Source organism: Zootoca vivipara, chromosome 8 (genome assembly GCF_963506605.1).
Source record: "Zootoca vivipara chromosome 8, rZooViv1.1, whole genome shotgun sequence".
NCBI lineage: Eukaryota > Metazoa > Chordata > Lepidosauria > Squamata > Lacertidae > Zootoca > Zootoca vivipara.
The window spans coordinates 77,957,365-77,984,839 of NC_083283.1; the positions used below are offsets into that span (position 1 = coordinate 77,957,365).

The 27,475-nt window shown below is 43.1% G+C and overlaps 1 protein-coding gene across 1 annotated transcript in view; it reads left to right on the forward strand.

Moving 5' to 3' along the window:
• GABBR2 (gamma-aminobutyric acid type B receptor subunit 2) overlaps positions 1 to 27,475 on the forward strand; it is a 257,568-nt gene that overhangs the window by 107,730 nt on the left and 122,363 nt on the right. Inside the window, exon 8 of the mRNA XM_035124845.2 lies at positions 27,030 to 27,090. Coding sequence (XP_034980736.1) covers positions 27,030 to 27,090 — 61 coding nt within the window. The remainder of the gene's footprint in view (positions 1 to 27,029; positions 27,091 to 27,475) is intronic.

Genomic DNA, 27,475 nt, shown 5'->3' on the forward strand with positions numbered 1-27,475 from the left:
TTAGTAGCTTCAAGAACACTGTCCAACCATCTCATCCTCTGTTGTCCCCTTCTCCTAGTGCCCTCAATCTTTCCCAGAATCAGGATCTTTTCCAGGGAGTCTTCTCTTCTCATGAGGTGGCCTTTACTCTTAGGTTATTTGGTGAGGTGCATAGCACTGACTTCCCTGCCTTCATAATTTGGTAGATGTTTTCTGGTGTTGCAGATTATTCTTATCACATGAATTAGCACTCACATCTACATATTTTAGCATATAGCATATTGTGTAGCATTCCAAGTTTGCTGTGTACATTACCTATAGAATTCTTGTGCCAACCTTGTAAGACAGGTCATTATTATTTATCTCTATATTGCTGGTTGAGGCTGAGGCAACAGTGTCTTTCCTAAAACCATCTAATAAGGATGTGGCTATGACATGACTTGGAGACTCATCTCCTTTAGCCACTACACTACAGCAATTTTGGTTTCTTTTGTAGGAGCGTAATATGGCTAGCTGACCTTTATATAAATGCACAATAACACAGCCATCCTATACTCATTTACTAAGTGGCAGTGGTTTGTTTGTGGGAAAAGGATGCCGGTACTCTGAGTAGTTGCCCGGAGTACAAAATTTCCTTGGGGCCAGGAAAAACAATTACATACAAAACAATTGCATGTTTTACTGGAACTTCATTAAGATCTTGGTATATAGTTATTACATGATGCATGATAATTAAATGACTAGCTGCAACACCATACCTCTTTCTGTACTCTCAATACAGTACCTTGACTGTGCATGTCTTTTTTCACCACAGGGTCATACCGTTCAAGAGAGCCTGGTTTTGGAAAGGAGGCAGCAAAGCTCCAGGATCCTGTTAGAGCCTCACACCTCCTTCACCAAGCCCAGGAAGCATTTACCCACTTTAAGAAAGATGGTGTGATGCTCTGAGAGGATCCAAGAGCCCTCCTGCCTCCTTCCCCCGCAAAAGGTGGCAGTACTGCTTATGGCTAGGGGGAAAAAGCACTGCTAAGCAGGAAGTATAATTGTTTTCAGGGCATTTTACTTCTGCTTACATATGGGTAAAGGTAAAGTGACCAACTCTTTGGTTGTGGCGCTCATCTCGCGTTATTGGCCAAGGGAGCCGGCGTACAGCTTCCAGGTCATGTGGCCAGCATGTGGCAAACCGGAGCAGCACACGGAAACACCGTTTACCTTCCCGCTGTAGCGGTACCTATTTATTTACTTGCGCTTTGACGTGCTTTCGAACTGCTAGGTTGGCAGGAGCTAGGACCAAGCAATGGGAGCTCACCCCGTTGCAGGGATCCGAACCGCCAACCTTCTGATCAGCAAGCCCTACTAGGCTCTGTCGTTTAACCCACAGCGCCACCTGCGTCCCCAGGTGTGTAAATAATGCACCTGTGTAAATAATGCCAGACCATTATTCCAGTTAACCTCAAATTTCCCCAGTTCTAATATATCTTCAGAACCAGGGCTAAAAGAGGGCACCTTGGGCAATGCCGCCCTGCTGGGGCCCTCCTTGCAAATGCCACAGGTAGTGGCAGGGTAGGTGGGAAGTTGCCATGGGGATCGATGGCAGCAGATGGCCAGGTATTCCAAAGCAAAGTACAGGGAGAGGCAGCAACTGTCTGCCACCACCGTGCTTTTTTGCAAGTTGTAAAACTCTATACGTCTGTTCTTGGGCTTCTACAATTTCTCCAGAATGGTCATTGTGCATTTACTGCTGCTGCGGAGAATCGAAACAACAAAACACAGTGTTGTGCTTATTTGTCACTCTGCCTTATTTGTCCAGGGTGATCATTTGTGGTGATTTTTTTCAGACTAAAAATGCAGTATCGGCTTGTCCACTTACGGAGGCTTCTCTCTAAAGTGGTGCTTGAATTAGTAATTTCCTCCTTGCCCCTTCCTTTGAAAGCAGTTCCTGCTTCTTAGCTACTGAGGCTGCATACGCTTCATACATTTAAAGCACATTTTAAGCTTCCACCCCTCAACCAAAGGATCCAGAGAACCATAGGGTGGTTGTTGTTGTTTACAGTTGCTGGGATTTGCAACTTTCCAAGGGGTAAACTACAGTGCCTGAGATTATTTGAGAGAGGGAACATGCTTTAAATGTATGTGCGTACACAGCCATGGTTTCTTCCTATTCACTATCAATTTACATGGTATTCCTGAATCAGCCCCAGTAGGTTTCTATGGCTTGGGGTGGGGTAGTCTGAACAATCACCCACGCTCTCTCCCACCCCCCTTCATGGTAGTAATCAATTAAGAAATCATAAAAAAATGAAACAAAATAATTAATTGGTAGTAGTTCCTTCTGCAAAGAGGAAAGCAGTAATTAAAACTCCCCTACCAAAGAAAACAGGAGCTCTCTCTAATTAAAGTGTTGATTCATGAACGCCACTGTCACAAGAGCGAACAGGAAGAAACTAATTAGGGTCAGTAGCTGAACAACAGAAGCGGCTTTCGAAGAAAGGAGCGTCAGAGGAAACTATATATTAAAGTTGGGAGTGATAAGTGGGATCTTTGTTGATTAATAATAATAATAATATATTATTATTATTTGTACCCCGCCCATCTGGCTGGGTTTCCCCATCCACTCTGGGCGGCTTCCAACAAAGATTAAAAATACATTAAAATGTCACACATTAAAAACGTCCCTAAACAGGGCTGCCTTCAGATGTCAAAGCATATATCACAAGCCAATCGTAGCCCCATGGTGCTGATGACCAGGTGGGTGTTGAAATGGTGCACAGTCACCTCGCTGCTGGCCTCGCATCGGTGGAGGGGTGCCCCTGTGGGGGGCGGTCTTCACTGTGACAGAGGCCCTTCTCCACCAAATCTGGTGCTAAACAGCTGCCAGTACTTCCCTTGCTGATGGTAGACTGTGGAAAGCTTTGAAATGTGGGTATTTCGGGGTTGGGGGGGGGGCAGATGCCAGTGGCTTTGGATCCAGAGTCCCGTGGCCTGATTCTTTTATATATATAATTTTCATTAAATTTTCTGTTTTGCAGTTTAAAATACTCATTTTACATCCTTAAAATATCAACGACTTCCCTTCTTCTCTTCCCATGGTTCATTTTATGTATCATAAATCCCTGCATATTTTACAAAAACTATACCATTCAGTATTCCATTATTGCATCCACCAAAACTTATTTACACTGTTGAATTTATCTTAATGCTGCCAATGTTTTCAGCTGTACACAATTATTTCCCATATATTCAACAAACGTTGTCCAATCTTCTTTAAACGTATGTTCTTCTTGTTCTCTTATTCTATATGTTAAGTCTGCAAGTTGTGCGTATTCTGTCAACTTAAGTTGCCATTCTTCTTTGGTTGGGACCTTGCTCGTTTTCCATTTTGGGGCCAGCAAAACATGGGCCAGCAGTAGTAGCATACATAAATCAGCTTTTTTGACACCTGGGAATTTCAGTCTGAATTATCCCCAACAGAAAGGACTCTGGTTTTGGGGGGGGGGGGGAAGTACTTTCAAACATTTTCCCCCAATTCATTGTGGATCATTTCCCAATACTCTCTTACCCTTTTACAAGTCTACCACATATGAACGACCATTCCCTCCATCTCTTTGCATCTCCAGCACTTATCTGATTCAGACTTATACATCTTAGCAAGCCTACTTGGAGTTTAATACCATCTGTGGATCATTTTCAGGTGGCCTGGTTCTTGGATCCCTTATCTAACTGGTGTGGTTTAAACTGGGTGGAAGGGAACCAGCCTTCCATACTGGTTGATGCAACAGCTGCTCAACCATTCCATGCCTCCCTGGCATTCCATAATGGTTGCTTATATCAGATGTTGTCTATGAGGATGGGTACCACCAGATTTTTGTGGGAAGGTCATAAAAAAAAATGCAGCATAGAACCGCCATTTTATTACCACCCAGCTGATTCCAGAAAAAGCAAAGTGCTAAATAGTTCTAGTGTGAAATCATCCTTCGTGTGTGAAGTGGAAACTGGGCCACCGGTATATTATAATATGGCCGCAGTCCCAAGTTCTTCGTTCATGCCTAGTTCTGCCCAAGGGCACCTTTTGCTGGGGATTTCTGCAGCAAGGGGAGTTTATTGTGAAAGCGCTCTTTTTCAATGTAAAAATGATAGCAACTGACAGCTTTTCACTAAAATAAAATCAAATGTTTGGATGCCTGCTCCAAAATGAGTCCAGATGCAATCTTCTGCACCTTTTCTAACACTGATACTTAAACCTCCTAACTTTGTGCCAGAGAACTATAAATGATATGCTTTGTGGTGATTGTTTTAAATATTGGTCAAAAAAAATATATTAACCCCCCCCCCCCAATATTTTAAATTGGTTTTGAAAGCATTTAAAAATAATATTTGTCTAAACTTTGTGAATGTGTGAAATGTTTCCTAAGTGGAACTCTTAGAAGAGAGTATGGAATCTTTTAAATTCTAGCAAAAAGCAAGTGAATTACAGTGGAACCTTGGTTGTCGAACGTAATCCGTTCTAGAAGACTGTTCGACTTCCGAAACGTTCAACAACTGAGGCACAATTGCCGGTCAGCAAAATCCATTGAAAAAAATGGAGAAATGTGCCTTGGAAGCCGTTCGACTTCTGAGGTGCGTTATAAAACGGAAGCATTCACTTCCGGGTTGTCGGTGTTCGAAAGCCAAATCGTTCGACTTCTGAAGTCTTCAAAGACTGAGGTTCAACTGTACTGTTTAGCAGGGCTATTCCATACACAAGAAGCTAATGTAAAATTAAGTTAAGCTGGGGTAAAAGTACACCAGATCCAGACTCTGTTCTGAAAAACTTGCCTCTAGATAGTGTTTGAGTTACACCAACTGTCTCCCCACCCCTGGGGTGTGTGTGTCATGTGACCAAGATGAATGAGCTTAAGATACAGTCTAAATCCCTCCTCTCTAATTCATGCCTTATTTCAGGGCTTATGTCAGTTTAAGATCCACTTGCACTGGTTCAACCAACTGCATACCAGCCGAGCCAGAATTTGGGGGGGGGAGCAGTGGAGGATGGAGAATTATGTCCCATAGCCTTTCTGTGCCCTGAGCAGGAACCTCCTACTCAGCCATAGAGCTCCTGAATCCTAGCCCCACTCATTCTGGTGGAATTTACTACAAGATTTCTCCCAAATCATTAAATAACATTTCATCATCTGAATTGCAGATTTCCATGTAGAGTATTTCAACCTAGATTTTCCATGCAGAGTATTGTTATTCTATTTGGTACCCCCAAATCAAGATCAACCACTCAAGGCCCCATTACCTTGAGACACTGACTTTCTCGCAGCTGCGTAGGGCGTTTGTTGAACTAAGGTTCCAACAGATGCCCTCAGCGTATTTAGAGGGGAGATACCTGGGAATTCCCCATATGGAAAGCAGGTGGATTTATGGATGCAGTCAGGTTGAGGATGTCATGCATTGCCTGCTACTTCACCCCTTATATTCAATGCCCAGATAAATTTATCACCTGTACTTGACTGTCTCTCAACTGATAAAGATCTTCAGATTACACACCTGGTAGCCAAATTTGCTCTGCCAGCTAAGAAACTCCATTCTGGATATGTTAATCACCTCAAATTTATTTTGAAAATTATGCTGTAAACTTTTTATGCTGTAAACTTTTTATAGACTAGAGTATGTTTTGCAATTTCAGAGGAAAGCCTTGCCATGCCCTCTACTGTACATTGTAAAGGCTTTTGGCTATGAAAAATAGATTGATTGATTGGCTGGTTGGTTGGTTGATTGATTCCCACGTAGGGTATTCCATTGGAATTGTACGAGCAGAAACGTGATCGTATAACATGAAATGATTCACACAATGCATTGTCCTTGAAGGAAGGTGCCATTATATATATATATATATATATATATATATATATATATATATATATACACACACACACACACACACACACACACACACACACACACACACACACACACGGAATGTCTTGACAAGCTCTATGTGAGGACTGGGAGGAAAAGTGATGGAAGGTGAAGAAGGGGCAAAAAGCTACCTGGAGCAGTGATCAGTTTGACACACTGCAAAATTCTAATGTAACTGGAATAGCTACCAGTTTGAACTTAGCTTTCACATTTGTCTCTCGAAGGTGTAATTTGAAGGAGCTATAGGATGAAAATCTTTGGGCACATGGAAGTTTGAAGTTCTCACTGCATCCTCTTGTGCTCCTGACAGAGCAAGCTGCTTTTCTGTCTTAAATGTTACCATGTAGAGCAGCACCAGCAGAGCCCCCCCCCCTCTTTCTCTTCTTCAGTTTGGGGATTGTGGGCAGAGGCAACATTCACTGCAGTATTATTGCACAGAAATTGTGAAGCTGAACCATGTGATAGAATTTGGGGTTTTGTTTTGTTTTGTCAGCTCAACACTGGAGACTGCGGGGGTGTTTGTAGGTACTTAATTTGACACAGTTTTGCCTGCCTCTAGGGAAATGAAGGTGGAGAGCGACTTCTGGGTCCTTGCCATCACTGTGCCTTGCAGAGTTCCCAGCCACCCTTTTAAGCGGGCGGTGTGTGTGTGTGTGTGACTTTTAAAAAGGGAGGAAGGGGCAAGGAAGCCAAAGTCCATTGCAAATGACTGTGGACTCGGGTCACTTCCTGCTAACAACTCCCCCCCCCCCTTGAGACTGTGGTTTGGGGTGGAGGTGTGGAGTCATCTTGTGTTTTTCACACCTTGTGCATTTAAAATCCACCTACCAACTTCCCAAGATTTAAGAACAAAGATCCACAATGCACAAAAAGACGTTCTTACTGAGAGAGATGTTGGGAAAGCATTAGAAAGGGTTGTGGGTTAAAATAATTACTGGAGATATAGACATTTCGGAAATGAGACACTTTCTTACTGCATTTGTTTTCTCCACCACCACCCCTTCCCTCCTTCCCTGTTTCTACCTCTTGTTTAGACTTGACAGTCTGTCAAGATGCAAGTGATGGATTTTATTAGCACCGTCCTAGTTGTCAAATGCAAATATTTAGTCTGAGATGTAGAAACATGACATGTTAATTTTTAGATTATTCTCAGAGAAGATAACAAAGGAGAGAAAACTCATGTGAACCTTGCTTGAGAGAAGGGAGGAGGACACATTTGCAGTCATCAGCTCTTCAGAGCACTTTTGAGAGATTTTGCTAATGAAGCCTTTTTCTATGTGGTGATATTTTAGTCGTATGTTGAATCATGGGCTTGAGCAATACACATATTATGCAGTGTCTTTTCATATATATAGTTAATAATTACAGCCCATTTTTGCACAGCAATATTTTGATCTGCAATTCTGAACTTTTATTTTATCATATTTTTGCAGACCATGTTTCACATTGTTATTGCCAATAAAATAGCAGAGCTTAGTGGGAACATCCTACTAAGGACATTAATTTCTACAAATTAAACCCTTGCAATGGAGGGAGGGATTTGGTGGCAGGGTAGGTTCTCTAGGTGCTGGATACTATCGGTGTGGTGAGTGCATATATTTTAATGGGCCTAAGTATCAATGAAGGTAGTCCCAAAAAGGCAGTTTTACTAGACAGGCCTATTCTTCAAATTTAAAGAACTTGCTCAATATGCCTGGAAAATGGTTTAAGGACACCTGTTAAAATAAATGAACTCAGCAGGTCTCCTTGTGGTTAGGGTCTTGGACTGGAAGCTGCCTTTGAGTATCCTGTAGAATTAGTGGGTTTTTAATGTAATCAACAACAATCTTTATTACGGTCCATAGACCCATCAATTCGTTACCAAGCGATACACAGCTGGGACACCCCGCCCTCAAACCACTCAGACATCTTACTCAAATTCGGAATAGGAAACATTAGTTCTTGTGACCACCGATAAAAACTTTGCCACTGCTAGTGTTCTGGCATTTGACCGGTCTTCCAATAGGAACCTGATATAGAAATCCTCTGATTTTCCTGGGAGCAAGGCTAGCAGGGGTGAAATCACTTCAGCCCTAGCTTGCTCAAACTTCCCACAGTGCAGCACAATGTGTTTTATAGAATCTACATCATGGGTGCACGAGCACAGTCTTTCCTGGTAGGGTACTCCTCTCATCCTGCCCTCCAGCACTGCAGAGGGGAATACATTCAGTCTTGCTTTTGTGAACAGCCTTCGGTAGTTTGGCACTGTCAAGTTTTGAATATAGGCTGCTGGCTTAAAGACATGCCCATATTGTACTCCTACTGCCAATGGACTGCAGATCGCAAGTGATTGATGTCGTAGATCACTGTGTGAATTATCCCAAAGTCTTTGCTTTAAGGTCTTTAGGGCACCTTCATATCCCAGGCAATAGAGTTGGGTGGGTGACAGACCTAAAGCAGTGGCTTTTCTCGCCATGGTTTTCTGCCATTGGCTGATGTATTCCTCATTGTTCAGGTATTTATACAGTCCCTCCCCAAGTTCAAATGCTACAATCTTGAGCCAATGTTTTAGTGCAGCCCACCATGCCTTTGTTGAAATTGGGCATTCACCCGTTTCTAGCAGGAGTATGGAATTTCGCACACAATTGGGCACCTGAAGCAAGGATCGAATAAATTGTGCTTGGAAGCCATCTAGCTTAGGCAGGTCCCCATTCTGCCAGACATTTGCTGCATACAGGATTTGGGGGACAGTTTTTGCATTGAATACTTTTAGAGCTGCCGGTACATACTTGCCGCCCTTTGTATGGAAGAATCGGAGTATGGCTAGTTTTGTAATCTCCGCCTTTTGAAGGGAGGTTTGCCAGTGGTACTTCCATGATCTTGTATGGTGGAATGTTAGTCCTAAATAGCTGAAATGTTTAATCTGTTCAAGTTCATGGCCATCCAGCGACCAGTTTAACCGGGAAAAGCTTCTTTCAAATACTAAGATTTTTGATTTTTCATAATTTATTGTTAAGCCATTTCCAAGACAATATTCAGAAAATTTCATCAACAGGTGTTTCAAACCCGGTCTGGTGCGTGAAATTATGGCCGCGTCATCAGCATAAAGCAGCAAGGGGGTCCTTCTTATACCTATTTTTGGAAGGTGACCATCTGCGTCCATTAGGCACTCTTCTAGATCATTTAGGAATAAGCAAAACAATGTTGGGGCCAGGACACAACCCTGTCGAACCCCCCTACTCATTTCGATATTATTTGATAGCTGTCCCTGCTGACCGCATCGGACCTGCAGTTTGGTTCCGTTATATAGGGCTTTTATAAGAAAGAGGAGACGCTTGTCCTGTATTATCTGATCTAACTTGGTCCACAAATGGGATCTGGGGACAGAATCGAATGCTGACTTCAGATCCATAAATGCCACAAAGAGCTTGCCCTGAAGCGGCCTGGTATATTTTTCGGCTAGGAAAGACAGCATTAGGCAGTGGTCTGTGGTTGAGTGATTCTCTCGATAGGCTGCCTGGGCTTCAGATAGGATGTTATATTCATTAAGAAAAGTTGTCAGTTTATTACTTAGGAAGCAGGCATACAACTTCCCAATTACTGATAGCAGGCTAATTGGCCTGTAATTTGAGGGTTCTTTAGGGTCACCTTTCTTGAATATTGGGACGACTATAGCATGCTTCCAGCTTTGTGGTACTTTGCCTGAGCTGTTTACCACTGTGAAAAGGGCCGCCAAAAGCGGAGCCCACCAGAGCTGGTTGGATGTTATAAGTTCCGCTGGTATAAAGTCTTTTCCCGGGGCCTTGCCATTCTTCAGTTTCTCCATTAATGTATAAATTTCCTCCACTGTAACTGGTCTCCAAAGAGGTAACAGTGCCAGTTCTGCACTGTCAGCTTCCTGAGAACCGATGGTAAGGTTTGAGTCTCAAGTCATCCTAAGCATCTGTGGCCTCTTGCTTCAAGGATGTCCCATCTAGTACTACAGTGGTACCTCGGTTTATGAACACAATTGGTTCCGGAAGTCTGTTCATAAACTGAAGCGTTCATAAACTGAAGCGAACTTTCCCAGTGAAAGTAATGGAAAGTGGATCAATCTGTTCCAGACGGTCCGCGGAGTACTTAAACTGAAGCGTCCATAAACTGAAGCGAACTTTCCCATTGAAAGTAATGGAAAGTGGATTAATCCGTTCCAGATGGGTCCGCGGAGTACTCAAACTGAAGCGTACTTAACCCGAAGCATGGGTGTAATTGGTTCCGGAAGTCTGTTCATAAACTGAAGCGTTCATACCGGTAAACTGAAGCGAACTTTCCCATTGAAAGTAATGGAAAGTGAATTAATCCGTTCCAGATGGGTCTGCGGCGTTCGTAAACCGAAAATTTGTAAACCGAGGTGTTCATAAACCGAGGTTCCACTGTATTTCTGCTATGAAAACATGATGGGTCACAACACATACAGTCCAAGTCGAACCAGACTTGTGACATCAGCACCCCATTTTGGAAGCTGCTGGAGTCTGTTCCCATTGACAGCCGTTTTGTTTGGGAGTTTCTTTTAATGTCATATAGTAGTATTTGCAGAAAATAACTTCATGATGTTACAGTGCATACAACGTCGGCAGTGTTTACATACATACATACATACATACATACATACATACATACATACTGTAAATGATTAAGAAGGATGTGAAATGACCATACTTTATATTTAAAAATCACACACACAACACTGTTTTGCTTAATCCAGTAGCTTGAAATGCAACATTTTGGGCATAGACATTTGCTGAAATAAATTTCTTATATTGTGAATCCTACCTGTGCTGTTAACAATGCTGCCATTGATTTTCTTAGTCTGCAAATGCTCTGTGGTTGTCAGGTTTGATGCTGAATGGATTGCAGTTCTTCACACATCAGTGCCCCCTCTTCTGTAGCGAACATGATTTCAGCAATGAACCAGTCAAAACACACACACACACACACACACACACACATTCTTCCCCCTTGGAGAGATGCTCTAATTGTGAACTGTTCTCATGAAGCATGGAAGAATTTTCATAAAACAGAGGAAAATTAAATGCCATGATTAATTTATATGGATTCATAGATTACACAGTCACAAAATGTTACAGATATCAGCTACTTTGGCCTCCAATATGAAATGGGTCATAAGCTTTCCTAAAGATCAAGGGCACAGACTATTAAGGTACAATTTCAAACTCAGTCCATAATTTTGTGAAGTCCTGTTGGAATCAATGGTAGTTAAGTGCAGGGAATTATGGATAAGATTGCACGACACAGATACACATACTTAAGGGCCCTTGTTTTTATGAATGCAGATGTATTGTACTGTAGCCAATGGTTCCAATCCAGCTGCATGCACAAGGAACAGCTGTGGCCATACAAGTGTAGCCTTTTTTTTAAAAAAAGAGCTGAAACCTTGCAAATTAGCATTTTGGTGGGGACGAGGTAACACATCAAGGGGACATAATCTAGCCTTCTGCTCCCCCTTCGAAACAGCCAATCAGCTGGATTTCAACATTCTTAAAAGGGCTTGGTGCATATGCCCCAGCTGTTGGATCGAGGATGGGAATTATGGCCTGCAGCACCCATTTACCTAGAATTTCCCATCAGTTCAAGACCAATGCAACAGCAAGATGAACTCAAAAGGAATAAATGAAAAAGAACAGAAAGGTTTGAAAGGAAAGGGTGGGCAAAGGGATAGGCTGAGTTGAACTTAAGCAAAATGAAAACCTTGCTCCAATGGGTGTTGGAATGGTAATAACGTTACTGCTTGTCAGAGGCAAGAACTTGCAAAGAAGCAAGAAGCATCAGAGATCAAAGCAATTCATTTACTTCAGCATCTCCCCTCCTCACTGCAAATCACTTGAATAGGAGAGTATTGGTCACAAAATCATTCCCATTTCAAGGTAGACCCATCAGCCACAGTGGAGTTCCCCTCTTCCTTCACAGACATTTTCATTGTATGGCAAGTTGTTTTGTTTAAGCAAGTCTAGTGGTTTTTTTTATAAAATGTCTGAATTACCACAGTGCCATGAAGCACTTCAGGGTATCCCTGCTTCTGTCTGGGGCACTTGGAACAGATCCCCTTTTGCCCCAATTGTCCATATCTGCTTTGAATCTCTAGTATCTGCCATCTTTCCTAATTTTCCCAAACTGGTTACATGCAGTGTGCTACAAAAGGGCAGCTGCTTTCTACTTGAATTTCTAGCGTAATGATTTGTTCTGTGATTTAAGAAGATGCCTTTACTTTTTTAAAAATAGATCCCTGGTACTTTTGGATCATGTTCTGCAAAATGTGTTGTGTTCCAAACAGTCTCTGTTCTTAATTCCCCGCCTCCTCACCATGGCAACTCGGAGTCCCTCCTACGTTTGTTGATAGCAATGACTGTTTGAGTTAGAAAGTCATTTCTGAAGCAGATGGAGTGTGCTAGGTGCTAAACTGGCGCTGAATAATCCAGCAATAAAGTAGACATCAGGTATCCATTGTGGCATTTGTCCTCGGTACAGGATTTAGCCTGCATTTCACAGTTCAGATTTAGCACCTTAAGGGAGTATTGCCTTGTTTGTTCAAATAAGAAACATTTCCCAAAAATGTTTTGACTTTGAACAGCATGGGTAGTGTGACTGGGAGGGTAGGGAGGTGGGGTGGAATGCCACACCAAAATGCATTTTCCACAACTCCCCCCCCCCCAATGTTACATGTTGTGGTCCTTGACTGTAACTCACAACTTGAGTTGGATGTATTAAATAGTTTGAGGATGGCAGTTCACTCATTTTGATAGTACACTATTTGGTATTATAAACCATTTGAGGTGTGGTGTGTGGGATGTTAGGGGAGGGGTAATACCTCTGGTGGGGTTCATGTTGTGCTTCTTGTGGGGTAGTTTTTCTACCTTTGGTCCCCCACCCTGCACTGCACCCAGCTCTCTTTGTGTTTCATGGAAGCCGTCAGCATGTGATACAGCTTTGACAGGCCGGCTAAACCAGGTGAGGGTAGACCATGAGTCTCAAATCCTAAGTGAGTTAGGGACTTCTCCTGCCGATGGTTTGCATTATATCGGACATCTTGGGCATGCGCAAAATCCACATCTACAGAACAGTTGAATGAGTTCAAAGTAAAAATGATTAAAAAACCAAAATCTGGGAAATCAACTGTAACCACCATCACGCCCCCCCCCCCTGCCAGAGGTCAGATCCCCTGTGGTGGTATAGCAGTGTAGTGGTTTTCAACACTGAAAGTCGCTTGTCCAACCAATGGAAATTCTAATGAGAAACTGGCCTTTAGCAGGAGGCTTAGGACAGGGAAGAGAGAGGAGGAGATGTCTGCCGCTCTGGGAAAACCCTGGAGAAACCTTCCCATGAGCAGTTTGAAAACTGGTTCATGAAGTGGTGCATATATACAGTAGCTTATATTTTTCCATGCATCAGGCAGTGGAGCATGGTGAAGAGTTCCTGGACACAGGGGAATTAATATTGTTTGGTCTTCTTAAAATACAACTGCAATTCCCACATGCTTCCCAGCTAATTTGAAAATATCAAATTATACTCTGAAAGATACTGTATTTAATTTTTTTGCAGTGAAAGAATTTATGGAAGCAATTTTTTGTAGAACTTTTGAGGCATTTGTTTTTCATTGTCACCCTAGTTTACAATGTTCTTTTTCTCTCTTTTCCTGTTCAGGCTCTGATCTGGGTCACTAACTACTTTTATAGATCAAATGTGCATGTAATATCATCTTCCGGATCAGAGACCTTTATGCTTCAGGTTTTTTTTTTGTCGTTTCTGTTTCCTGTTCTCCCCCTCGCTCCTTGAAACACCTAAGTATCATTTTGCGGTTTCAAATCTGCATTTGGTTTTTGTTTCCAGGCATCATTTGAGAGCTCAAAAAACAAGTCAGGTTTCTTGTGACCTTCTTCTCAGTTCAATGATTTCTTCTTCTCAATGATTTTCCGTGCTGGTTGTTGTGCCAAAATTATTCAATACCACCCTGTTCTTAGCAACATTACATTTTGTGATTTGTCCTTTTTGTTGTTGTTGCTGGCACCTGTCTATCTCTAGAGACAATGGAGTGCGCTTCCAGGGGTGAAGTCAAACCGCTGGAGAATCATAGCATTGTTTTGGCTGTGTTAGCAAAATGTGACCTCTCTGGGGCAAAAGTCTGGGCTGTGTGTATGGCTGCCCGGATGACAAGACCCCCCCCCCCGCCTTGCTGATGTGGTCCAAAGGAAAGCCTTTCTCATGAAGGCAGCGGAGGTTTAGGATCAGAGTTGCGCTCTCCTAGATGGGCTACCTTTCCTGGTAGACGAGCCCCATCTGCCCCCCACTTCCCTCTACAGCACGTGCAGATACAACCTTCTTGCCCATTGGACCCGCTATTGGTCTCATCAACTCAATCTGCCAGAGCCTGTCTTTGCATGCAGGTGAAGACCTTAACTCACTGAGGGTTGAAGACCCATCAGCTGCCCTCACCTGATTTAGCTGACCAGCCGAAACCATTTCCTGGGGTGTGGCCGCTTTCGCATGCTGACAGCTTCTAGGAGCCACAGGTGAGAGCTGAGTGCAGGGTGAGGACCAAAGGTGGACAGATTACCCAAGACGGAGCAAGACATCTCCCCCACCCCCACCCCTGTCCTTTTTGATGCATAATTTAATTAGGATTTCAGAATCCCCACACACAAAGTTCACCGTTGTGCATGTTTGTGTTGGTCTGATTTTCATCTTAAATTAGAGGGTAATGCTCAGGACACACACAAAAAATTCCTTCAGTAGCACCTTAAAGACCAACTAAGTTTTTATTTTGGTATGAGCTTTTGTGTGCATGTATCTGTGTATCTGAAGAAGTGTGCATGCACACGAAAGCTCATACCAAAATAAAAACTTAGTTGGTCTTTAAGGTGCTACTGAAGGAATTTTTTTATTTTGCTTCGACTCAGACCAAAACGGCTACCTACCTGTAACTAGCTCAGGACACAAATCACTAGAAAATCATTTTGGATTGTATGCCGATTCTACTTTTTTTTTTTTTGGAAGGGCATAATATTTTCTGATGAATGCATGTGTCGTGGATACCACTGATCCATTTTTATTCTGCGGAAAGGAAGTTCCCAACCATTTAGAATTTTAGGGGGGAAAGCCATTACAATCATTATAAGTTATTATAGCACCATCAGTGTACATGGCACTTTCGAGAAAAACATCACTGCCATCCCCGCAAAAGCCAGGTCCCTGCTCTGATGAGCTAACAAAGTTCAACTGTAGGAAAGAAAACATAGAAGGAAATGAGAGATTAAGGCTGAGCTCTAAGGGGGACAAGCCATAGCCTTCATAGAAGAGGAAGGGTTTTTTTGTGTGAAGGCAATTGAAGGAAGAGAGAAAAATTGCTCCAAGTAAATGTTCTGGAAGAGGGCACTGGGAAAAGGAAGGGATAGTGTGCAGGAGGCTTGAGGACAATAAAGAGTAGTAGAACTGGAACACGGTGGGCAGTCATGGAAAAGGTAATCTTCCACTAGTGAATTGATGTTGCGGTCACGTCATCACTTGGCTGATCTTGCCATGGTTTTGTACAAATTCTACTCACTTTGTATTCTTGTACAGTTCCTTCTCCATTCCAAGGAAAGCTGCCCCTTCATATTATCAAGAGAAGGAAAAGCAGTGCCTTGACTAATCATCTAAAATTAACTACATAGCGGGGAGCTGTCTCTTTAATGTAGCAAACGAAGGCATAATGAGATCTGCTGTTGGAACTAGACAAATTTCAAACTGGAGCAGGCCACACATTATTCATGGTGAGGGCTATTAGTCATTCGAGCAACATATCTTGGGACTTGATGATGGTTGAGAAATGAGTAATCAATGGATCTTAGGCCTAATTCTCAATGAGGTAGTAAACCTGTATCTATGCTGTGCAACTTCCATTTGCAGGTGGCGGCTGGCAGGAATGAATGCTCTCCCATCATGCAGAATAATTCCCCACATATGTCAACTAGAATGCCAAAGGCCATGATTCCCATCTAACCTTTCTTTTGGCATGCAAGCTTTTTCTGTGTAGATTTTTATTTTTATTTTGTATGGAGAAGCATTGAACTTGCAGGTAGTACAATCTGAGTGTAGTGCAGCCAAAACATGGCTCGGTGAGAACTAGGCCACATTTTAAAAGCTTTGTTCTGGATTATCTAGAAATGATGGGACTCCTTTGAGGAGAACAGAAAGTGCCATGGGTTAATTAGCTCATGGGGACACAGGACATTTTCTGCATTGCATATTAGGGCTATTTGACTTCAGGAGGATCTGCTTGTGCCACTCCCTTTGCTCCAGCAATATTTTTTTTTTTGGGGGGGTGTGTTAAAATTTATACCCTGCCCTTCAGTTCTAATTAGCATTTCCAGGAGAGCTTACTACAAGCAATGCAAAATTTACAAGAATATAGTGCAGCAGATGAGTTAATTTTAGATGGTTAATAAAAACACTGCTTTTTGTTCTCTTGATTATTTGGAGGGACATAATCAAATCAATGACTTTAACAAGGAAGGGTTAAAAGGAAATCTTGTCCCAGTTCAGTCATTCCCCCTACCACCACCCCCGCCGATAATCTGGGGTACCATGTAAATGACAGTGATGTTGTGGCATTTAGTGTTCTTGTCAGAGAGAAGCATTAGGGTTGCTGCTGCTTTTTTGTCCTCATCAGTGGGTGCCACACTGTAACTGTGACTCATGCTATCCTCCCTGGCTCAAGACATGTGGTCAGGGCCTGCAGAGCACACGCTGCAAAAGCCACTCTGTCAATTTGTAGAAAAGATAAAGCACCCAGGTGGTGCTGTGGTTAAACCACTGAGCCTAGGGCTTGCTGATCAGAAGGTCGACGGTTCGAATCCCTGTGACGGGATGAGCTCCCGTTGCTTGGTCCCAGCTCCTGCCAACCTAGCAGTTCGAAAGCACGTCAAAATGCAAGTAGATGAATAGGAACCGCTACAGCGGGAAGGTAAACGGTGTTTCCATGTGCTGCTCTGGTTTGCCAGAAGTGGCTTTGTCATGCTGGCCACATGACCTGGAAGCTATACGCCGGCTCCCTTGGCCAATAATGCGAGATGAGTGCGCAACCCCAGAGTCGGTCACGACTGGACCTAATGGTCAGGGGTCCCTTTACCTTTAAAGCACAAGGAGCTGAAAGCAGGCATACGAAGGCAATTAACATTTTAGTTTACCTATTTAAAAACACGATGACACTATGGCTGAGAACAGGCATGCAACAGAATGAAGTAGTATAGACTTGAGCTGATAGAATCGACTGCAGGTCAGGAGTGCTATTTTTTAATGCTCTCTCATGTAAACATTATTATTATTATTATTATTATTATTATTATTATTATTATTATTATTATTAAAAACATTCCTTCAGATAGAAAATCAGCACATCAGGGAGGTTCCATACTGATTTTCTCCCTGCTGTGCTAGTTACCTGCTTGCAGAAAGTTACTTTTACTTGCATTTGTACGTAGAGAAGCATCCACATAGGTAATTCCTCACCTGCAGTTTGAAACCCACTTTTCCACTTCAAAATTCTACTGCCTTCTTCCGTGGCATCTACCTCGGGCCTTAGATGCCATGCTGTATCCTGAGAGCAGGTTACCCTTCCAGTGGATGCTCACAACCTGATTTTGCATGTTCACAATTCTATTCCGTTCTGATATCTCCTGAGAATGCATTTCAGGTACTTTCGCTCTACCACACCTGATCTAGTTTCTCCTACACTTCAAGCTCTTCTTGCCTTTTTTATTTTTTGAGAAAATGGCATTATATATATTTGCAGCTCGTGGTGTGTGTGTGTGTGTGTGTGTGTGTGTGTGTGTGTGTGTGTATTAGGAATATAGGAAGCTGGTTTTTATCAAGTCAGCCTCTTTGGTCCACCTGTATTGTTTACAATGACTGGCTGTCCAGGTTTTTGGACAGAGCCTTGTCCCATCTCTACTTGGATGTGCCGGGAACTGAATCTGGAACCCCCTCTGCATTCAAAGCTGAGCTACAGACTCCCCCTAAAAGATTCTGCAGGCTGCCAAGTTTGCTGAGAGTTAGGCAGGTGACCAATTAATAACAATAGAGTTGTAGTGTTGGAAGGTCCAATAAAGGAATATGCAGCTGCCCCGTACAGGGATCGAACCTGCAACCTTGGGGTTATCAGCACCACACTCTAACCAGCTCGTGCTGCAATGCATGTTCCAGTTCTATTCCCTAGGAACATGGGACGCCTGCCACTCCATGCCCAGCATGGCAAGCACTCAAACCCTTTGCTTTAGACATCCAGCAGGCTATGTTTTTGAGTCATGACTGCTCATGTTTAAGAGTGTGAAGGAGAGCATGCACCCCAAATGAGGAGCTCTCATTTACTATCTCTGGGATATGGAGAGAAAGCAGTATATACAAGTGGGGAGACAGAGGTACAACTTGGACAGGGATAGGAAGTAGGTGTGCAATATTGGCAGTTATAAATGCAACATCTTTTTTAAAAAAAACAATCCCTTCTCCCCGCGGCACACACACACACACACCCCGGCAAGGTGGTAGATGAATCAGCTAGATATGAAAGCAGGAGCCCAGGCAGAGTGTTATCTTTGAAGTTCTTGTTGGAACTGGAAGCATGACTCTCACCTTGCCAAATTTTGCCAAAGTGGTCAGTCTGAGGGTAATACCTCACAGGGAGGAAAACACATAATTGGAAGACTATCACTAGGTGCACAACTGATTATTTCTAGCACTAGGAAAGGTCTGTGGTGGTTGGGTATAGTTTACTTAAATGTTTCTCTTGACTAAAGTTGTTAACTAAATGTGGCATTTCCACATTTGGGTCTGGTCCAGTTTTGCACACTGTCCCCATGATGTCTGCATTGAAGTGCTATTTTCACATTTAATCCACAGAACATTCAGTAAGTGGGAAAATCCCACAGAAATAGGGGGAAAGGGTCTCATTTTGATGAGGGACAGTGTTATATGGATGCTGCAAGACACACACACACACAAAATGTTTCATGCATGAGCAGCGTCCAAGCTCTCAATAAACTGCCAGGTTGAAGCTCCCCTGGTTAGTTAGCAAGTTATGATGCAAACTACACTCTTTCTGGCTCCCCCCCCCCCCAATACAGTACACAACTAGCAGCCTCCTTTAAGGGTGGGAAACGACTTATACAAAATCTGAGAGACTGTACACTTTTGTGGCGTGTGCTTTAATGAAATGGAAAGGCATGTCACAGGCATATTACCCACCCACCCCCACCAATTGAGGCATGCCGCAGCCTTGGGGCCTTGTCGCATCTGTTAATCCAGCTTGTGATATGCATTTCACTTGTGCAAAGAGACATGCCAGGAAATACTGCAGCTCTAATTGCACAGTGTTAGAGTGCATGGAACATATTATATTTATTGGGTTATAGTTCTTCCTTGATATTAATAGTCAAAAACAGGGCTGACAAATGGAGGCAAGCACTGAGATAATAAAACCTCTTACTAGTATCGACGCCATCCTGCTGACTGCCACAGTGCTTTTCCAGGAACACGTAGCATCTCAATTCAGCTAGCCCCAGAATTCATCACTTGTTGAAGCATAATAATAATAATAATAATAATAATAATAATAATAATAATAGGATACTATAGAAAACATGATTGTACTTATTGCCTTTTATTCAAGCTGTAGCATCGTCTCCCATATGCAGGGTTAATGTGACTTTAAAATGTAAAATGAGATTCATTAAATCACAGAACAGGTGGTTAGCTAATTGATATAAATGTGATAAAATCGTTGAGAAGGTGAATCAATTAAATGATGAAGCCAGGTATTCTGAGTGGGAGAGGGATTGGCCCTCAGGACAAGTCCCTGGTGCACATAACCCACCAGAAGCACCAACCAACCCAAGGACATAGTGTTGCTCTCCTCTATCATGAGTCCCGTGGCAATGCCTTTGAGAAAGTGGTCGGCTGTGGAAGTGGAATGGGAGGAGATGGAGAGTTGGAGCTAAATGACCTGCCCTGTGTATGGGTTTTTATTGTAGGGCCATTGCGTTTTCCCTGGTCTGAGTCTACCTACCATACAACATTTCCATATCGCCCCATGTTTTCTTACCCTTCATCCATTTCCCACTCAGTTACCGTTTCATAGCCTATTTGCACTCCCTGCCTCACTCATGAGGTTTTCTTTTTTAAATGGTCATATATTCATTGGCTGCCCCCCAAAAGTCATTTTTGTTGTCTTCATTTCCTCATCTGTGTCTGATGATAATATAGTGTGACCTAGTTCCCAGGAGATTTAGGAGGAGAAACAAGGTTTTGTTTTTTGTTTTTTTAAAAGGAGACAGCCAACTTGGTTTGGGAATGGATTTTTAAAACAGATTTTGTACCGTTTAGATTTTTCTCTTTTCTTGCTGTGAGGAAGCAGGATAGGGAATTGAGGGACAGAGATGGAAGAGCAAATGACATGATGAGGTCCTGTTAGACTTGCATCAGGAAGGGCTGGATTCCAGTCTGAACTTTGCTTGTGGTTTGGCCTTGGGCAAATCTCTTGCCTTGGTTCCCCATGGGTAGATGAAGACAATAGTTGCCTTGGTAGATCAGACTATGACAGTATTTTGTTTTTGACAGTGGCTACTCAAATGACTCCAGAAGCCTACAAGGAGGACACAATGGTGGAGATTGGAATCTTAGAAGCAGGCAGAGCTTTCATTTATTTGCTGTGGCTAATGGCCATGGATAAGCATACCCTCCATAAATTTGCCTAATAATTTTTTCAGCAGCTGCCTACATCTTTACAAAATCTGCAGTCACATTTTGTAGTCATGAATTACATGTAAATTATGAGCTGCATGAAGTAATAGCTCTTTTTGTCAGACCTAAAGTTCTCAGTCCACCTTCATTGGGTAGTTCAGGTAGTATAAGTCAGGGAGAACATTTTCATTCACAATATTCATGCCCCTTGTTTTCCCCTGGAAGATGGAAAACTTCACTAGGGAAAATGCTCCCACTGTGATTATTTTAGTTGACCTTTTCCATATTTATTGCAGCCATTTTGAGATTGGAATAGTCTAGTGCAGTGTTTCCCAACCAGTGTGCCTCCAGATGTTTTGGGACTACAACTCCCATCATTCCTGACCACTGGTCTTGCTAGCTAGGGATGATGGGAGTTGTAGTCCCAAAACATCTGGAGGCACACTGGTTGGGAAACACTGGTCTAGTGATGGAGTGTTTTGAGGCTAAAACTGTTGAAGATTTGGAGGCAAATTGTTAAACATCATTTCAATCTATGTCATGCTTTTATCTTTCCATTGTTGTATCTCATTTTCTTACTTGTTTATTTTTGTAAGCAGTGTTTAGTATTGGAACAGAACCACAGCCTATAAAAGTTTAAAGATAAAGCACACAAGCACACACACAGAGGTCAGCTCAAGAGGTTTCTGCTTACAGGGACCTCCTTCCTGTTCTTTTGACACGTTTTTAGGTGATGTACCATATTTTTAGGTGTATAAGATACCCCCTATTTTTAGGGACTCCAATTTAAGATAATAGGGGGGGAGATTGCCTTGTGTGTAAGACGACCCACAGTTTTTCACATACTTTTTAAGTAAAAAAACTCTAGTGTTATACATGGAAAAGTACGGTGTATATTATTTGGAGGCCTCTAATATGTGGTCAATATCAGTCTCTGATTGGTGATTGGTATTGTTACTCCTGTCTGTAAAATCAGTCCATCATTCATTCATTCCTTCAGTCATTCAACTTATACACTGCCCTATACCTGGAGGTCTCAGGGCAGTTCACAACAAGAGCACAACATAAAAAATCAAACCAAAAGTAGTAACCCAGTAACACCCCCCCAAAAAAGCCACATTCTAAAAGGGTGTTGGATGTCAATAAGATCAACCAAAGGCCTGGTTATAAAGGAACACTTTTGCCTGGTGCCTAAAGTTGCATAATGAAGGCGCCAGGCAAACTTCCCTGGGGAGAACATTCCATAGATGGGGAGCCACTGCAGAGAAAGCCTGTTCTCATGTTGCCACCCTGTCGAGGAGTAGACATGCGAAGGAGGGCCTCAGATGATGAACACAGAGTCTGGGTCGGATTATATGGGGAGAGGCAGTCCTTGAGATAATGTGGTCCATTATAATAAGGCTTGCATTCTTAGGGCGGAACTGCCCAACAAACTGTCTGCTGTTTATTGTGAACAGGAAAATTGCAGAGGAAATTTGCAGAGGAAAATTGGTGGGTGCGGGAATGGGTAAGCAGCCCATTCAAGCTCACCGGTTACCCTCAGCATTGGAGGCAAGGGAATTCCACCCTTGCTTCATAATGCATAGTTCCACCCTTACTGACATTGTTGGGAGCTCATACAGAGATGAATACTCAGACAAATGACTGCATTCTGCTTTGTGGCTGCACGGTTTTTTTAAAGAGAGGAGGGTTTTCCAGGTTGCAACTTGACAAACTCATTCATTTGCTTAAAAAGAAGATAATGGGTGGGTGTGGGCATTGCACAACTATATCACTTCATCTGTGTTGGAGGAAATCACAGATAGGGAAATGCCACTAACTCTCTCGAAACCTATATATAAAAAAATCTTCATAGATTTAAAATTGACAGAGAGAAATACTGTTTCATTCAGTGTGCAAGTCACCACATTTTTCATTACAGTATTTTGCAAAAGATAGTAGCATAAATGGATTCAGAAGATGATCACATTAAATTAACGAGGCGCAGGTCCATCAGTACTGATCAGCTGAGATGCATTAACTGTTAACATGAGGATGCATCTCTTTTCTTAAGGTGTCTCCACTCGCCAGTACTCTGTTTTCTGGAAACAGAGAGCAAACTACGGGAGGCGCATTGACTTGTAATTGTTTAATGGCTTCTTGAGTGTTGCCAGCCTGACTCCTAGGCTCATGCTGAGAAGCAGCCCTGAGACAGTGGCTCATCATGGAATTAAGCATAAGGTTGCAGCTTTTCATGTCCCTGCATGGTGAATCATATCTGTGCAATTGCAAAATTACAAAGGCACAGGAGCTTTGACTTACTTTGCCGTTACCCTGTGTAAGGCCCTTTTCTGAGGAATACTATGAGAGTAAAAAGGAAGAGATTTTTTTTAAAATCCCTCCATAGATCTCTTATGCGGACCATTGCCCTGCTCTACCAGCCACCGCCATTGTGGTGGAGTGAGCAGGGCCGGCTCTAGGTAGACCCCCGGTGGTGCGGTGCGCCAGGGCGCTGGGCCAGTAGGCAGGGCGTCGCGTGGAAACCATGTTGCGCCCTGCAAGGGCGGGGGCGCCGGAGCGATCTCCGCCCCTCAGCATCAGGGCGCGCGACCTGCTCGACACTGCCCTGGGAGTGAGAGTGGGAAATATTTGGCATTGTTCACTTAATTAAATACATTTTGATTAGTCATCACTATTAAGAGCAAACATAGTTCCTATTAGTGTTCTTTAGACATAGGCGACATCTTTTTCCATGGTTCATTTGGAATATGACGATGAAATGTGATCTAATTTGAACAGTAGTTGTTTGTGTTAGATGTTGTACCAGTACGAATTATCTTTTCTGAATAAGAGTACAAAGTGGGGCAGAATCTCTTTGAGCATCTTATGACCTTGGTTCGCTCTAGAACTGAATGTTGTCAGATTTCTGCTGCGTAATAAAAAGCATTATAAATGCTTGTTGTACACCCAGTGCCAGAGATGGAAACTTATCTCTCCCCCCCTCCCCTTTTTGCACATTGAGATAAGTAGACCAGAGGAAACATCTCATTAGCTACATTAATTCTGCTGCATTATATAAATACTTTGCACCACTGCACTAGGGCTTTTTTCCAGCTGGAACTCACCAGAACTCAGTTCTGGTACCTCTCAGGTGGAGGCCATTGCCGTTCTAAGAGAACAAGGGAGGTGTTCATTCTGAGTTCCAGCACCTCTTTTTTTCTAGAAAAATAGCACTGCTTTGCACACAGTGAAAGAACTGCGGCCTATCTTGACTGGCACAGAGGAAAAAAGGAAGTAAAATGGGAAGATAAATAAAGTGATACCCATACTAACTTTCCATCGCTCTGAGAGGCACAGTATACATTGCACAGGAAATAATAATGAGAAATTTCTAGGATGTTGTCTTTCAGAAGTTGTTGTGATTGCTTTTATGTTTGCTGGGGACCTTATGTAAGACTCACCCAATCCCCTCCCCACTACACCCCAGACTGGCATAGCACAGTGGCTAAAAACAACAACACAGAGCTACAAATCAGGAAGTCTCTGAATCTTGCATCTGCTGTGAACTTACTATGTAGCCTTAAGCAAGCCACTATTTCAGACTACCCCCTGCCCCTCTCCACCTGATGAACCAGTGTAGTGCAGTGGTTAGAGCAGGCACCCCCAAACTTCAGCCCTCCAGATGTTTTGGACTACAATTCACATCTTCCCCGACCACTGGTCCTGTTAGCTAGGGATCATGGGAGTTGTAGGCCAAAACATCTGGAGGGCCACAGTTTGGGGATGCCTGGGTTAGAGTGTTGGACTAAGACCTGGGAGATCAGAGTTCAAATCCCTACTTGATTTACCTTGGAACTCGTGTCTGAACTAAATCAAGTGACAAGGCTATCTATCTATCTATCTATCTATCTATCTATCTATCTATCTATCTATCTATCATGTATGTATGCATGTACGTATGTATGTATGTATGTATGTATGTACTGTGTTTCTCATATTTTAAGGCATCCCTACAAAATAAGGCATGGCAGGATTTTCCTGAGGTGGAAAAATATAAGGCATACCTCGAAAATAAGCCGTACCGGGTGGTGGGAGCAGGTCTGTGGCAAAGAAGGGTTGCTGCTGCCGCGTTAACCCCTGGGACCTGGCTGCAGCCTCAGCGCGCGCAGCCCCAGAACCCGGCTGCAGCCTTTGCGCACCGCGCATGGACACCCAGGACCCGGCTGTAGCCTCAGCGCGCAGCGCGCGCAGCCCCAAAACCCAGCTGCTGCCTTTGCGCACCGCGCGCGGACACCCAGGGCCCGGCTGCAGCCTTTGCCTGCCGCGCGCGCAGCCCCAGGACCCGGCTGCAGCCTTTGCCTGCCGTGCGCGACGACCCGGTGGGAGCAGGTCTGTGGTCTGTACAGATACCGGTACCGGTACTTAATTAAAAAATAAGACATCCCTTGAAAATAAGCCATGGTGTGTTTTTTTCAGGAAAAAATAAATATAAGACGTGTCTTATAATATGAGAAACACGGTATGTATGTATGTATGTTTTTGAATGTCTGTAGGTTACTTTATTATCTCAGTTTAGCAGTCAGTGGCTCTTTTGTTAGGAAAAGTTAACAACTATGATTCCATGAGGGGCTTAAGCCCTTGTTGTTGTTGTGTTGTTTAATCATGCCCGACTCTTCGTGACCCTATGGACCAGAGCACGCCAGACCCTAAGCACTGTCACTAAACCCTAAGCTGCTGCCACTCTGGTTAGCTTTGAATCTGCAGCAGAATGCTGCTTCCTCCCCATTTCACTCAGGGCTGGTTCAAACATTCATGTCTGTCCTTTGATGTCTGCATCATTGGGTGATTGTTCCCTTGCATGGAAGAGCTATAGTAGAGCTAACACTTCCAACAGAACCTCAATGTCTTCCTCACATCAGTGCTTCCCAATGGAGGCAGTCCACACATCCAGCTGCCATCCATCAAGTGTTGAGCCACCAAGGGATGAGAAACCCAGTGAGATAATACATGTATGAACTAGTTTCTCCCCAAATTCACATTAAGGAGGTGACTTTCAGTAGCAATGACCCCACACTGGAATACTTTCCATTATGAATAATGGAAGATACAACTTTTGTAATTACTCAGTAGCTATGGCTTGGGTCTCAGGTGTTTTCTCTGTTTACGGTATGTAAAGGGGTGGTTCTTGGCAGTGCCCCCCCCCGCCAATATGTACCCACACCAGCAGCTGTTGGCAGGGTGGAGTTCTCTGGATGTCCCAGCTCCTGCATTACAGGGAGGGGTGAGCCAGTGGCGAGGTCAGTGTGGTGCAAACACACTGGCAGGAGTGCATGGTTGGCTCCATCAGTGCCTTTGCACTATGCTGACTTTGCTGCTGCATCACCACCACCACCCCACCTGCCTGTAAGCAGTAGTAACAAAGGTGGCAGTCAGTCAGGTGAGCACCGCTGCTCTCCCCTGCTGACTGCTCCTGCTTCACACCATTCCCAAGTTTGTGTGTTTTCAGTTCTGCTTCCTGTATGTGGAGTTTGTTGACTTCTTCCTTATTTAATACAGGCAGAAGCTTAATTGGCTGGAGCATGCACAAAAATATCCTCACAGTTATTTACACCCAAGTACATTTCCTCTGCTTATGTCAGGGGTCAGCAAACTTTTTCAGCAGGGGGCTGGTCCACTGTCCCTCAGAACTTGTAGGGGCTGGAATATATTTTGAAAAAAGAAAGAACGGACGAATTCTTATGCCCCACAAATAACCCAGAGATGCATTGTAAATAAAAGGACACATTCTACTCATGTAAAAACATGCTGATTCCCGGACTGTCTGCGGGCCGGATTTAGAAGGCGATTGGGTCGGATCTGGCCCTTGGGCCTTAGTTTGCCTACCCATGGCTTATGTGTTATATATTGGATGGGTCTGCCTATATGGAGGCTTTCAGCTTAACTATATGCAATCCACACCTTTCTTTTCTGTGTTTCCTTGCCTGCAATGGAATTGATAAAATAATTGACTCCCTGTGTGTATATGTGACCTTTAAGTTAATTGCTTGTCAGACCTGCAATAATGCAACATTTATTTATATAGATAGTGCCTGCAATTTGGGTGGGGTGGTGGTGGTGGTTGATCTATCTATCTTTGCAATGATAGACTTGGCTTTGGGCAGCTATTCAGCATAAAAAGACCAATGGTCTTCGCCAGTAGTTGCCCCTATATAATCATTATTGCATAACTGCTCCAGCACAGCCTTGCACAAGTGTCATGTTACTTTATAAAATGGGTTCTGTAAGTGTAAATCTCTTTAGTTCATCAAGGTCTCTGATTTCCAAGTGTATTTTTAATAAGAAAAGTCCAGATTAGATAGTTGATCTCATTGTCATTTAGAGTGAACTGTAGCTTTATAAGGTTGTCTGTTTACTTTATTTAGGGTCAAGTTATGTTCAGAAATGGAGAGAGGATGGGGACAATCAAATTTACACAGTTCCAAGGTAGGTGACAGATATTTATTTATCCATTTGCATTTATATTATTACAGTTCGTAAAGCATGTGAATATGAGATGCATTTGTCCTAATAGCCACTTTGCACTGTATATAGTAGGTTGAAAGGAAATTAACTGAATATGTGGTAATAAAACGTGGCAGAATGCCCAGAAATAATGGGTTCTTTTTTGTCAGTGGGGCGGGGGAATGCATTGTGTGAAACTCTCTCCACTTGTGAGTCTGGCCTTCTTTGCTTACAAAAATACATGGCATCCTACATGTGATCTGGCATACAGATTGGATAAGTGTGCTGAAAATGTATATTATAGAAATAACATGTGCTAACCTCTTGTCCCACCTGAAAAGTGAGACATATTTAGAAAATGAGAACA